The 16,018-nt window shown below is 36.0% G+C and overlaps 1 protein-coding gene and 1 pseudogene across 1 annotated transcript; both read right to left on the bottom strand.

Moving 5' to 3' along the window:
- Positions 1-3,636: 3,636 nt before the first annotated feature.
- Positions 3,637-5,409, bottom strand: LOC131015751 (uncharacterized). Its single transcript, XM_057944174.1, has one exon. It carries the CDS (start codon positions 5,407-5,409, stop codon positions 3,637-3,639), a length of 1,773 nt encoding a protein of 590 aa, XP_057800157.1.
- Positions 5,410-14,711: 9,302 nt separating this feature from the next.
- On the bottom strand, positions 14,712-15,691 carry LOC131015752 (uncharacterized; annotated as a pseudogene).
- Positions 15,692-16,018: the final 327 nt, after the last annotated feature.

Raw genomic sequence — 16,018 nt, forward strand, 5'->3', positions numbered from 1 at the left:
TTTGTCAAATATGGAATAACGAATCAACAATCATATTAACAAATTTATATTAAAATAGACAAATTTTTAAAAACAATCATATTAAAAAGTGAATTTTAAAATCTATGAATTTGTAAAATAAAAAAATGAATTTTAAAATCATATTGCTATCTCAAAAAACAACAAAGACAATTAAAATTATGAAATTCCAATTGCATGCCGAGTGTCTTCAACACAATGCGAATCAATTGCATCTTTTGATTCTTCATGATTTTGTTGTCCTATTAAACATGTAAATATACTATTATCAATGATAAATAACAGCATATAAAATATTTTTTCAAATAAAAAGTTACCTGCGATCAAAACTTGAGTGTAGACAACATTTTTTGTCTTGTATCTGTTGTGTTCGGCTTAATTAGCACTTTAGTAGTAGACATTGAAGTTCCTCATAATAGAGCAACATATAATTATCCATGGGAAAAAATACTGGAGATGGTAAATATGCACCAATATTTGGTATAGTTTGTCCTTGAGCTTTGTTTATTGTCATTGCAAAATGAAGTCTGATAGGAAATTGCTTTCGTCTAAACTGAAAAGGATATGCTTCATTTTCAGCTAGTTAAAGAGCAATGGCAGATCCAGGATTTTCAAATTGGGGATGTGATGAATAATTACATGATTATAAATATAAAAAATATTTAATGATAAAAATAAACATACCCAAATATTATCTAATTTTAAAGTTTATGGTTTGTTTTTAGGTTGGGTTTATATTTTTCTTCAAGATTATATTTTTAATTAGGGGTGCAAAAACTAAATTTAAAATAATTTACATATTAATCTTAATACTACTAAAAAAAATTGGGGGATGCAGCTGCAGCCCCAAGTTCTATGCTGGAACCGCTAGTGTGAAAGAGGAATTCCATGAGTATTACGTATGGAATTATCCTATCACGCATCCCAAAATCTAGGAAAACTTTAATTGTGAAAAGGCAAGGCAATATCTTTACAAGAATTTCTACAATATGAACTGGAAAAACAAAATCAGATAGGAAATTGCTTTCGCCTAAACTGAAAAGGATATTGGTGCATGAACTGGAAAAAAAGGTTTATTTAGGATAATATTTCAATCTTAGAAAGAATTAATTATATAGTTATAGACTTATAGTGATGCGATTTTCCAACAGTTCTTTTTTAGAACAAAACCTCAAACTCAATACACGAGCCACCTTTTCTATAGCCACCTTCTCTATAGCCAACTCTTTTCAAGTCTCCATGCATGGAATTTGAGTAGAGGGTAGTAACCAGAGAAATCAAAAAACTAAAAATAAAGACCCCATAGTCATCTATACAAGTAGAAAACACACGCATACATGTAGCAATAAACCTGAATAGATAAACAATATAATTAAAAAAAATATTGATCGTTTATCATAATGTATTAAACATATTTTTATCTTAAAAGAATATAATACTTACAATTCAAATCACTTTAATTTCGTTTATGTTTCTTTTGCTTTTGTAGATTTCTTATTTGTCTATATACCTCATTAGCTGCAATATATGAATAGAAATATATTAATTAAAAAAATATTTTGATTTGTATTCATGTTGTGTGATATGTGGTGATTATAACATAGATAATTTATATATGTTTTTTTTTAATCTTAATATAAATACTTAGAAGCTTATGCGCTTATGCTACAAAAAATACCTGGAGATGAGCTTGTTTTGCGCAATGTAACATCCATGCTCATAATTAGTACTCCCTCCGTCCAGGAAATGAGTACCCATATTTCCTTTTTGGTCCGTCCATCAAATGAGTACCTATTTCCTTTTTTGGTAAATGTACCTCACACATCTCACTCACAATAAAAGTGGGCCCCTTATTCCACCCACACACACCTAATCAATTTCTTAAAACTCGTGCCACTCCCAAATGGGTACTCATTTCGTGGATGGAGGGAGTTACAACAACAAATATGATTCACATTAAATCACTAAAGGCAACCAAATATGGAAAGTGCAATTATCCAAATGAAAAATAGACAACCATTCCAAACTCAAACTCCTACCAATTCACAGCACAAATACTTTATATTGATCTTAAAACTCTTATGTAGATAAACTCAATAACAATATGAAGAGAATTTTTTATTAATTCTTTTACAAATTCACAATTCTTATGCAAATGTGGTAAACAAATAGACTAATATATCCGGATCTTATATTTTCTTGTTGTCTTTTCTGTGTCGGCCTCCACAATTTGATTGATGAGCGGTTCTGATAATTAACAAAAAATAATTAAATATTCTTTGGAATAAAAGACCATGTGATTTAGAAAAATTATAATATGTACGTGGGCGTTTAATTTACAGATTAATTGATTATATACACAATTGATCATCAATTGTATGTACAAATGTCAAATATGGTGACTTCATCATCTGCATAAATACAATATAAGCAAAGTGTATCGCCCCAAGTTTACTTCCCGGAATGTCCAAAGCTGAGATTTTTATCTCTATTGCTGCAGCAATATGCAATGCTCTTCAAGACATATGCACACCCATTGCACCACGTCTTAGCTTTGCCACCTGATAGTATTCTAGTCCAAATATTTGACACAACCCAAAATATGCTATGAAAGTGTTGCTCCACACGAACTAACTGCAAACCTTGTGTTAAAGTAACACACCACACAGCACAGAGTAAATAATGCAGCGGAAATAGACGAACACCAAACTTTGGAAAAATTTCTTCAAGTTATAAATAACTTGAAGAATGCCTTATGGCGAAATTACTAAACGGAGAATGACACTCACGTTCAATACCTTTACAAAGGACTAGGTATTGAACACCATACACTCTCACAAACAAACTAAACTGGATTCAAGAGCTATACTCCGAAATCCAACAAAACACAGAATGCTATAACTAATGTTATCCCAACACGAGAAACAGCACTCCTAAACAGATCACTCAAAAGCTAGATATCTTCTCTCAAAGTTCGTGATCTGAACTGGGACTTCTCCTTGGTATATATAGGCATCTCAATCTTGCTTCCCAAGGCTTGAAGTCGTGGCTTGGATCATGGATGAAGTGGCCGTTTGATAGTTGTTGGATTTAGTCCACTTCTTCCTTGATTTTAGGAGCTGCCACACGCTCCTTTCTCTCTCTCTTTATCTCCACTTGTTCCTTCCTTTTCTCAACAGAATTTGTTCCTTCTTTTCCTCCTTCATCCTACACGTCTTCCATCATTTCTTGACTCGGTCAAAACACCTAAAAACACACAATGAAGAAAGAGCAAAACACACTTATTCAAGACTAACAAACTCCCCCTTTTTGCCTTTCTTCACAAAACCAACACACATACTTCTCCCCCTTGATGTGATCTCCCCCTGCAAAGATAACAGTTCAAAACACACCAACAAGAACAGCAGCAAACATACTAAACTTTCAAGAAACAGGGTAAAACCGTCAACTAGCAAGAATGCACAAGCAAGTCAAAGACCCAACAATCAAACACAACAAAAGAAACAACTTAAGCATCCAACAAACAAACAAAAAAAGCTAGTAAAAGTTCTAGTGAAAGTTCATCAAATGTTCTGCCTGCTCAAACACATTCATCAAGCAACACCACTCCCCCTGACTTTACTCTCCTGTTCCCTCAGCAGCATCAGCAGCAGCATCTTCTCCCCCTTTTTGGGAAGAAAGGAGGGCAGTTAACTGTCCTTTGGCTTGATTCAGGATTGACGATGACTCCCCCTGAATTCTTCGGGCTTGCAGAAGGCTGTTCTCCAATTCGTCGATATGCTGCAACAGGGCCTGCAATGTTGCCTTCGGGATTGTGATCATGGTAGTGTCCTCAACAGAGGGAGCAGCAACTGGATTCACCCAAGGCAGATCAGCAACTTTGCCCTCGCTAAAGAGCATGCTCGTAAGAGCATACTCATGAATGACCTCCCTCTTGGCAGATGCTTTCACCTGTACACCTTGACTCCGAAGTGCCCTAAAAATCAACGAAGGGAACGACAACCCCGACAATTGAGAAGAAGCGGCAATCTGATCAAAGATAATCTGACCTAGATTAAATGGCAATCCTTCTCCAATGCAATAGAGAAGTATGCCATGCTGTTGTGTAACCACCGTGGAGTTGGTTGACACGATCCAGTTCATGGTCATGATCTTGAACAAGGCAGAATACAGATAGGACAAGGTGGATGATTTCATCGGCTTTAACCATTTCCGCACTTTCCCACCAGTGATGACTGAGGCCACTTTGTCCATGTTCTTTACTGCTGTGGGCTTCACATCAGGCGTGCCAAGAATTCCATTGATGACCGAAGGCGTCAAATTAAAGACCGTGTTCCTGTAAAAAGCTTTCCCGTACTTCCTGGACTTTGGGTTTCCGAAATCGGCTGTCAAGTTGCTATAAACCAGCTGCACCACTGCTTTAACAAACGGCTCTACCTCCGTCACGGACTTGAACAGATGGCGAGATTTGAAGAATTCCACCAGATTGAGCACTTTAAATGAGTCTTGCTCGATGTTCCGCTCACTGTAACACTCCATCTTCTTGACATTTTGCCACGACTTTGCCGCATCAGCAGTGTAGAAGAACGGCTGGTAAGCTTTGTTGGCCTCCATGTCTGAGCCTTCGGGCTCCTCGTCTTCGACATCCATGTCTTCTTCTTCCGACTCTGTGGCCTCTGGTGTTGGGGGCACAGTCGAGGTGGTAGCCTTCCTTTTTCCCTCACGAATGGCTTTTCGCTTGAGCTTTGTTAACACCTCAGTGAGGAGTGTGTCGTCGTCAGAAGTATTTTCTGCTGCTACCTCTGCTTCAGCCTCGTTGAGCAGAGTATCAAGAGATTGCACCGGAGAAGGGGCTGTGGGTTCTGTGGTCTCCTCTGTTGGAGCAGCAGATTCTTCATCAGCAGTGGAGGTTTCTACCGTCGGCCCAGACGTCCGTGCTTGCTTGGCTGGAGGTACGTCGTCTTCTGATTCGTCGAGTAACACCATCTTCGGGGGTCCGGGTTTTGAAACCCTAGGTTGAGTGGGGATTCGATTTGACCTCCGTACCGCCTTGAGCTTGGGCCTAGAGGTTTCGGCCCCCTTCTTCTTGCGTTTATTTGAGGGTTTTTCAGGTTCTCCTTGCTTTGCCGGTTTTTCGACCGGTGAATCGGCAGAGTGCTCGATTGTAGAAATGGGCGCCGGATTTAGCACCGCTTTTGAGACTTCCGGTGTTTGAGACACCGGTGGTGGAGCGTGTCTGCTTGATGTTGCTGGAGTTGTCATCGGAGCAGGCAGGGACGGCAACGGTGGAGCAGCTTGATTTTCCGGCACTGAGATGGTGGCTAGGGCTGCTTGAAATTGGGGATTTGATAAGATCTGTCTAATAAGCTCAATAGTATTTGGGTTAGACATTATAGACAAACAACTAAGTACAAGGCAAAGGAAGCAAAGAGTCTCTCTCGAAAAACACAGTGTAATGATGAAGAATGGTGATGATTTGATTTGCATGCAGAGAATAAATACTAAAGAAATCAAAGCCAAAAACTCAACAAACCAAATCTTTCGAAAATCTTCACCATTAAATTCGAAAATTAGGGTTAGAAGGAGATTAAGATAGAGATATGATCAAATCAAGAACAAGATATGCGTAACAAATTACAGAACATGCGGATAGAGAGAATCCCATGAAAATCGGAACTGAAAACAAACTTCCCATTTTTCCCGAATTATTTTATCTAATATTCTGCCTTCTGTTATAACAACATCCCCTAACACATAACTCAGTTAGACTTTATTTCGCACTTATAAGCACAGCACCAAGTAAAATTCACTCATTTTTATTGACATAGAGAACATCGTCGCAGCGAACGCCGTGCCCCTAGTCTAAATTTGTGAAAGCAATCGAGGATGGCCATTTTGTAAGGTAGCATCGTCGCAGCGAACGCCGTGCCCCCCAAACTACTTTGGCTTTTTCTGTGCTTTATATATATTATACATACAACCTGAGTTAGTGAAGAGGAACGTGCTGAAACAACATAGAGCATCACACAGACAAAAAAACAGTTGCATCTAAGAATATTTCTTTTGAAACTGATGCAACAAACATTTCCTTTTTCATTAGTTTCGAAGGCAAAGGCCAAGAGCCCTTCTTAACATGGTGAATCTCTCAAAATCCAAAGGTTTAGTAAAAATATCCGCAATTTGGTTCTCGGTTGGAACATACTCTAACTTAATTACCTCTTGTTCCACTAAATCGCGAATAAAGTGGTGTCGAATATCGATGTGCTTGGTTCGTGAGTGTTGGACCGGATTCTTTGAAATGTTTATTGCACTGATGTTGTCGCAGTGCATCACCATCACATCCCTCGTCACACCGTAATCTGACAACATTTGTCTCAACCAAAGAAGTTGAGAGCAACAACAACCTGCAGCAACATATTCGGATTCTGCAGTAGAGAGACACACACAATTTTGCTTTCTACTATGCCACGACACCAAGTTATTTCCAAGATAAAAACACCCACCACTTGTACTTTTCCTATCATTAGTATCCCCTGCCCAATCTGAATCACTAAAAGCTACAAGGTTCGTGTTAGAATCTTTGGAGAAAAAATGCCAAGATCAAGTGTGCCAGCCACATACCTTATCACACGTTTTACCGCTTTTAAATGAGACTCTTTAGGATCAGCTTGATACCTGGCACAAACACATACGCTGAACATGATATCAGGTCGTGTTGCGGTGAGATATAGGAGGCTTCCAATCATTGATCTGTAGAGTGTTGGGTCTACTGCCTCCCCAGCATTGTCTTTCGACAGAGTGTCGCTTGATCCCATTGGCGTGCGCATGTGCTTTGCACCTTCTAGATTGAACCTCTTCACCATATCTCGTGCATACTTCCCCTGTGAGATGAAAATTCCTTCCGGTTCTTGCTTGACTTGGATCCCTAAAAAGAATGTTAGTTCACCCACCATGCTCATCTCGAACGTGGTGGTCATGGCCCTTGTAAAATCATCTAACAAATATTGTGAGGTAGCACCGACAATCATATCATCAACATAGATTTGAGTGATCAAAATATCACTTCTTTCTCTTTTAATAAACAATGTCCTATCAGCATAACCTCTCACAAATCCAAACTCAAGTAAGAAGGAAGTTAGATGTCCATACCATGCTCGAGGGGCTTGTTTAAGGCCGTAGAGAGCCTTCTTTAGCCTGTAGACGTGGTGTGGTCTGTGTGGATCTTCAAAACCTTTCGGCTGCTCTACATACACCTCTTCTTTTAGGATGCCGTTGAGGAATGCTCCTTTAACATCCATTTGGTACAGCTTGATGTTGAGATGACACGCAATTGCAAGAAGCAGCCGTATTGATTCGATTCGGGCGACTGGAGCAAAAGTGTCATCGAAGTCAACACCTTCGACTTGGGTGTAACCTTGCGCCACAAGTCTCGCCTTGTTCCTCACTATCGTCCCACACTCGTCTGATTTGTTCTTGAAGATCCACTTTGTGCCGATCACATTCCTGTCAGCAGGTCTAGACACAAGATACCAAACATCACTTCGAACAAACTGGTTAAGTTCATCTTGCATGGCTAGCATCCAGAATTCATCACGTAATGCCTCCTTGACTGTTTTTGGTTCAAATTTCGATACAAAACACAAGAAACCTGGTATAGACGTGCAAAGAGAAGACATGCAAATCATCTTCCGGTAATCAACTGGCAGTTTACCTCTTGTTGTCATGCCATCACTTACATTGCCAATTACTTGGGAGGTTGGGTGATTTTTGTGAATCCTTCTGGAGGGTGCATTATTCACATTTTCTCCTTGATTATTGGGGGTTCCCTCTTCATCGGTATCACACTGTTCTTCTGGTGTCTGTGGTGTGATTTCTTCTGTTGCCTCAGCATCTGCAGTTTCATCCTCTGCTGGCATCACAATGTCCATCACCTGCTCTTCTCTATTATTCTCATCTGCAATACTCCTCACATCATCAAATACCACATTTACAGAACATCATCCAAATGTTCCTTCTCCCAAACATCATCCAGAACTATGAAATATGATTTGCCCTCCAATTGCTTATGAAGCATTTCTTTAAGCTTTTGTAGTAGATACAGCTTGTCCTTGGTTGACTCCTCCAATTCACGCACCTTTTGTTTGTCAGAGCCCGGCAGCTCCAAGATAAGCTGCTTGATGGTCTCTTGTGGTGTAAATTCACTCGACACCACAACCCAACAACGATGATCAAATGGACCAGCAACCACGTCGGGGTGGTTGTATATTTCCCGGGCAAGTGTCGATTTCCCGATCCCACCCATGCCCTCTAGCACTGCAATGGAAAGCCCTTTCTTCTCCTCACACAGAATCGATTCTTTCAGCAGCTTTTTCACATCATCTTCAACGCCCACCAGATGTTCGTCCTTTTGCCAAGGACACAACCGCCGCCGCAATTCAACTTCCGATCTCGATGATGACTCGGCTGCCTCTCCGAGATCCTTGATCCCGTACCTCTCGCGGCTTTTGTCAATGGCATCAAGCCTATCTCGGATCGACTCAATCTCATCTCCAATTTTGTCGAGGTGGTACATACGCTTCGGGAAGGTTGTACATCTTTTGAAGAGCCTCCAATTCTTGGCACTCTCAACGTTGAGAAGGAAGATCTCGATGGTATCTTGGGCATCTTGAGCCAACTCTCTGATCTCCGAGATCCAATTACGCACGCTCTCTTTTTCAAATTGCTTTTTGTTGGCGTCTTTGAGAAAGGATTGCATTCTCTTCAGCTCCTCTCTCAGCAACTCCACCTTCCCCTCGACGCCTCGCAGGAATTTAACCTTCTGGATGAGCTGATCGCCCAGTAGTTCGACCAAAGATGAGATCGCCGCCTCCGCTGCCATATTTGATAGATCTGAGATAGAAACTATCGTTTTGGTTTCTTCAAAAGTATGCAGTATCCATAAGTCAAGGCAGAGGCAACAACTTGCTAATTTTTAAATATATGTTGCTATTCACACTCCACGGCCGCCTTTCTTCTTAATAATCAATTTGGGGTCCTCCATTTAAAAAAAAAAATTAAATTGGGCCCAACCGCCCAAGCCCAAATACAATAGAATAGAGAATCTGAGAGGCTCGCTATTCTCACGGTTAGATTATTGGGGGTACAAAATACACTAAGTCCACGTTTGGTGGGTGTTTTTAGAGGTTGAAAATAGATTTAATTAATTAAATTCATTACTTGTTGTTTGATGTGTAAAAATGTATGTCGGAGATAAGGCACATCTTTATGTGGTGCTGCACTAATTGGCCCCAAGAAAATGTTAAAAATATACGGCACATCTTTATGCACATGGTGCTGCACTAATTGGCCCCAAGAAAATGTTAAAAATATACTCCCTATAAAGTAAAGGGAAAAGTTGTTTGGCCATATCTAATCATAATACAGCAGATAATCACAATTAAGTTTACGTATTTGATTTTTTGTGTTTAAAATAAAAATAGTATTTGATTATTTTATTTTTTACACATTATACCTATTTTTTAAATTTTTTTAGAATTTTTGTATTTTTTTAAAAAAAATTGCAAAATAGTTTTAAAAAAATTACAATGTGTACTTATAATAAAGGGTCAAGGTGCAAATGTACCCCTAAGATAGACACCCTAGAGCATATACCATCATACTCGACATTGGATCAAATAAACTTCTGAAGTCCACAAATTTAAACAATTAAATTCACATGGCAGACAGAACTGTTACCCGTCCGTTAGTTCTATAATTTTTTTTTTATTATTTCTAATGTGGGTCCCACATTTTCAAAAGTCCAATAGCAGAAGGCCATGTGTCCCCTTCCACTCCTCTTCCTCTTCACCCTCTCCAAGCAGACAGCCATCACCCGGGTCGATTCGCCTGGCACCACTGAAATTCAGAGTTGGAGAACTGTACAACAACTGCAAATTGATCGAAGCGCCATATCTGGAAATTCTAATTTAATTACTTAAATTTGTTGGACTTCGAAGACTTATTTGATCCAATATCCAGTATGGAAAATTATAAGATATAGGAATGTCTACTTTAAGGGTACATTTACATCTCAACCTTATAATAAAACGAGAAAACGTATTTTTTATTTTAAACAAAATATTTAACATATGTGTACTAAATATGCCAATAAAGTCACTATATTCTGCATAGGGAACTGAGCTTAATTATTTAAGTCAGTGGCCGACAAATTTAAAGGTGGGATAGTGACATAAAAATAAAAAATATAAAAATTCTTAAACGTGCAACGACAAAAAATAAAAAGGTAAAAATATAAAAATTCAACAAAAGGATCGGAAGGCCCATTCATCGATACCTCAAACTTCCATTAAACAAACTCGAATAAGGGCCCAATCCAAAGTCCAGTATAATTGTAATAAAGGATCAAAAGAAGTTGAAGAGAGAATATGAGAGAGAAACAGACAAAGAATAAAGAGTGAAATTGATGCAACTTCCCAACTTAATTAACCAAAGCACCAAATTCTGATTTATGAACTCAAAATTATAATTTCAAATACACTGACTTTCAATTTTAAGAAAACTTCCAATTATTTTGATATTTCGCATAATTGTTAATAAACTAGAGAGAATAGAGAAGAGAATACGTATTAAGTGTATTTAATATGAGGGCCAAAATGCCTCTATTTATACAAGTAGGAAGCTAGGGTTTTAGGAAGATTTCTTGGTCAACACATATAAGATATACTAGAAGATATATTTACAACAATTTTCGATAAATTATCTCCAAATTAATGTTGAGGTAAGAGCTTGAAATATTTACATAGCTTGAAGGATCGATGTATTAAACAATATAGGTGAATGTCTATGTCATTTAGCTAGCCACGATGATTTAATATGCAGTGATGGATCCAAGATTTTTAAATTGTGGATACGAAAAAATAATCTCATAAATATAAATATAAAAGATACTTTAATGTTAAAAATAGTATATCGTAAAATATTGTTCAAAGATACAAAAGAAAATATTATATATGTAGTTTATTTTTCAACAAGTCTTCATTTCTTCAAAGCGTTTGACAATTTCATCATCGAAAACTTATAGAAGCATATTTTTCTCAATAAAAGTGACCAAACAATCATTTAAAACTTGAATTTTCATTTCTATTGTGCAACTTATTCTTGACATAAGTCTTTTCAAAAATACTCTCTTTACATTTGTAACGGCAACCGAAAAAATCAACACCAACTTAATTAGCAAAAACATCGGTGGATGAGTTATAGTATGTCTTTTTGTCTCAACAAACTTCATCGAAAGAGAACTAATATTATCCAAATTTTAAAATTCATAATCTCTTCTCATATCTTTCATGAATATATCAAATTGATAAATCAATACTTGAAAATTTGAAGGATAAAAAATTGTAAGTTTAACTACTTTTTATTTTTATTAGTTAATCTATATATGCTACTATTCACACTCTATAGCCGCCATTTTTCTTAGGGTGTCTTTATTTTGGTTGTAAAATTTTCATTTGAAAAGAATGGATAAGAAAATGTGAAAAAAATATTATCATTTTCTTATTCTTTTATCATATGTTTATTAGAGATGAAAAGATGAGAAAATGTTGAAAAATATTTTCACACCCCTACCTTAGGATAATATTATCCAACATTGGAAAGAAAATGATTGAAAAGAGGCTGCCTGAGAAAATATTTCATCATATCCGAAGAAAATTTTTCATCATAATAAAAATGTAAAAAAAATATTTTTTCTCTCATTTTTCATCAAAGTAAACGCACGCTTTAATAATCAATTTGGGGTCCTAAATTTAAAGAAATTAAAAAATTAAATTGGACCTAACCGTCCAAGCCCAAATACAATTTAAGAATGAAGAATTAGAGGGACTCGCTATTCTCACATTAGATTATTGGGGATACAAAATACACTAAATAATATATTTAATATAGATTGTATAATATTATTAAAAAAAGAAATTGGGGGATACAACTATACCCCCACCGCCTCATGGTGGATCCGTCATTGTTATAAGTCACTTCAACTAGTCATGATGGTAATTCATCGAAAATTAACAATTGTGTGATAAATCAAAATAATTGAAAATAAATGTATTTGAAGGTTGATCTTTTATTTCATGTGCAAAACTAAAATTTGATAAAAGTATGTGTATTTAACAACAATATTTAATAACATTAATTACCCCAATTTTTTCCCAATTCCTTTTACTAGTATTTTTTTAAATTTCGTTTGCATTGCTAATTTATTTGATGCATATATTTGTATGATTGTGATTTTCGAAAACTGTTAATATTTTAAAAATGGTTTAACGAGTATTGGGTTATAATTTATCAATTATAAACTGTGATTATTAAAGGGGTTATTGTCAAAAAATACATGTAGTTTGTCAATTTTCTGGTTTATAACATGACTTTATAATTTGACCAGAAAATACATCAATTTTCAATTTAATCGCAATTATAACATGACTTTATAGTCTGACAAGAAAATACACCAAGTTTCAATTTATTCTCAATTATAACATGACTTTATTTAGATTATTTTTCATCATAGATGTATTAATATTTATTGTATTTATATTAAATTGTTATGTATAAAATAATGTTAGTTGATTGATTAATTTTTATAAAAATTAAGTTAGATGATTAATTATTTCATAATATATATAATTATATGTGTGTGTGTGTGTGTGTGTGTGTGTGTGTGTGTGTTTTTAAGCCATCAATATAATATCTTGTATATATATATTATTATATATATATATATATATATCTATTTTTGATTTTCCTCTTTTTATTATCTCTTATTCTATCTGTCTTTCTTTCTTTAATTATGACATTATAAATTTAGGACCCTACCCTTAGGTACATACTCTCGACCTCTGTTAAGTCCTCTATCTGTCTTTAATCTCTAGTCTCTGTGCGCTGCCCCGCTTAATATTTATGTATTCCTTCTTTTATACTAAATTAATTACAAGGTCATGTTAATTGAGAATAAATTGAACTTGGTGTATTTTCTGGTCAGACTATAAAGTCAAGTTATAATTGCAATTAAATTGAAAATTGATGTATTTTCTGGCCAAATTATAGGGTCATGTTATAAACCAGAAAATTGACAAAGTATATGTATTTTTCTGGCAATAACCCCATTATAAAACATATTTTATAAAAGGGGCTATAAAAAGATTTCCCTCTATTTTTTCTATCAGTTGTAGACTAAGGAGGGTACTAACTAGGTTGCTCTTTTGAGTACATATCTCGATTTAGAAAGTGCGGTGATTTTCAAATAATTAAAAGTAATGCTGCTTTTCCGATGCTAGCTCTGCAAAGTTTGGATTTTGGAATTGAAGAAAATGTTTACAGTTTGTATATTAATCTCTTGACTTGGGCCTAATTAATTCATGTATACGAATACTTTGCGAGTCCTTATGTGCTTAATTAGATTAATTACCATTGGTTTGTGACTAAACATCACACATTTTCGTTATGGTCACATCCTAGTTTGTGAGGTTTATTAATAGAGCGTTCAAATTTAAAATGGGAGAGTGAGATTAAAATTCATAACCTTCTCCCCCCCACCCAAAATAAAAAATATAAACCTACATCTCATGATCAAGATTAAATGATCTTGAGATTGCTCAAGATTAAATTAGTTCGAAATTGATTTATTATAAAGGGATACCAAGACTTATAAGGCCAGACTAATTATATACGGGGCATTATTCCGAGATTAAGAGTTGTTTGACTGAGCTTATAACCTTTTTAAAATAGTTTATAAGGCCTTCAAATTATTTGACAAAATAAACTTCTAAACAACTTAAGTTGTGTAAAAATAAGTTTCAACAACTTACTCAATATATATATATATATATATATATATATATATATATATCCTAACATATTTTCATAATCTTATACTCCCTTCATCCACAATACGGTTTCCACTTTGCATGTGGACAACACAAGTTTTAAGAAGTGATGAATAATAGTGGATATTGTTGTGAGTGAAGCTTGAGTCTCATTATTGATGTGAGTAGAGTTTGTGGACCCTATCATAAAATGGAAATGATAGTATGGACGGACTAAAACAGTAAAAGTGGAAACGATATCGTGGACGGAGGGAGCATGCAATAATCATTTTACAAAAACTATACAACTATGATTTGTCACCCTACCAAGTCTATCTCTCTTCGACTTTCGCTCTAATAAGGATTTTCTCTATTCAGTTTATAAGTTCAGTTATTCAAACTTTGACAATTTATAAACTCTTGAGAAACTACATATTATAATTCTTCAAACGTTTTATAAAATATTGGGTCTTATAATTAAGCTTAGCCAAACAAGGCATTTTAAAATTAAGTTTTGTCTATAAACTAAATCTTGTCTAATCCATCATACCAAAAACAAACCCCCATATAAAATATATAGTAGGGCATGTTAGTCTTGCCACCAAATGAATTTATCCGAAAGTAGAAACCCATCACATCCAAAAAAGAAATACAAAACCACACTTTATACGATTAATAATTACCTTTTTTTGAAATAAAATATAGCTATTTCCTTACCTGTTTATGCGAATATATTACATTTCCTTCCCCACAAAACACATACAAAACTTGAAAATCGAAACGAGCAAAAACATGGTTGGAAATAGCACCAATTCTTACAAATCTTAGTAAGCTAAACAAAGAATTCGGACTTCGGGCCGGGCCGCCTTATGATTACGGGCACTGCGGGCTTTTTCCAGGCCCGCCATAGTAAAAATGTGTGCCCCACTCCTTGTTGTAGGCACTCTTGATGTTGTAACAATTCGTGTTCTCGGCCAAGGTTGATATGTCTTGGGCCGAGCTTAGGCTGTTGTCGGAGTCGACGATCTCTAGATTTTCGAAAATAGCTTGCTTTTCCGAACCCGGCTTCTGCGTAATGGCCCGAGCCCATTTGGGTCGACGTGTGTTGGTCGTTGGCCCGGGAATTCACGACCTCGCCGCCCCACTCGACCATCGTGGCCCGGTCCGTTAGATGGGTGAATAGCTCGGTGGGCCAATAGCCCACTAAGGTGCTATCACCAAAGCCCATCCACCAATTTCCCAATTTGGGATCCTATTTTCATGAATGGGTTAGGGTTAGGGTTAGGGTTAGGTCAAAAATATTCAACTTTTTTTCTTTTTGCAATTTAATCCAAAATTTGTGATGAGTGAATCTAACCTTCCAAATGAGAATGGTGATGTCGAATTGATTCCGCCCGGTCGAGGACACCGGTGAGATGGCTGCTCCGATGGCTATCCGGCTATTCGTTTGTATGAATCCAGAACATAGGAGGTTGTAGCATCCCGTTGCTTGATATGAATCGCTCTAAAAAATGATGAGAGAGAAAATAATTAGTATACTTGCTTATAAAAGGCACTAATATATAAAATTCACATGATCTTTAACTATCCGCAACCGTTACTTCAAACTCACATGGACTACGTTGATAAGTAGAAAAAGGTTCTTCAGTACTTTTTGGTTATGTATAATTCCATTAATAGAGTTTATTTATTAATTATTATTAAGAATTGTGTGAGTATATAATTATGTGGAAATATATAAAACTACCCACCTTTCTCAATCTTAATTTACACTATACCCACTTTTCCTAATGCATTCACTCCATACCCATTGCAATAAAAAAATTGAGAAAGGTACATAGAAGGTACATAGCTGGACAGAACTATTTACTTTTTGTAGTTCCAAAGTTGTGTCAGTTGACCAATTTATGATTGCGCAAAATTGATTGAGTGTCGTATAAATTGATTGCGCAAAATTGATTAATTGATTGCGCAAAATTGATTGAGTGTCGTATAAAATAAATGCGCAAAATTTGTTAAATGTGGTCGAAATTGAAGGCGCATAATTGGGACCAACTTTGCGCAAAAAATAATGCGGAAGAATTAATTATTATCAATTATGCGCAAAATTAAACCAACTATGCTATGCGCCCAAATTA

The sequence above is a fragment of the Salvia miltiorrhiza genome, chromosome 3 (assembly GCF_028751815.1).
Source record: "Salvia miltiorrhiza cultivar Shanhuang (shh) chromosome 3, IMPLAD_Smil_shh, whole genome shotgun sequence".
Taxonomy (NCBI): domain Eukaryota; kingdom Viridiplantae; phylum Streptophyta; class Magnoliopsida; order Lamiales; family Lamiaceae; genus Salvia; species Salvia miltiorrhiza.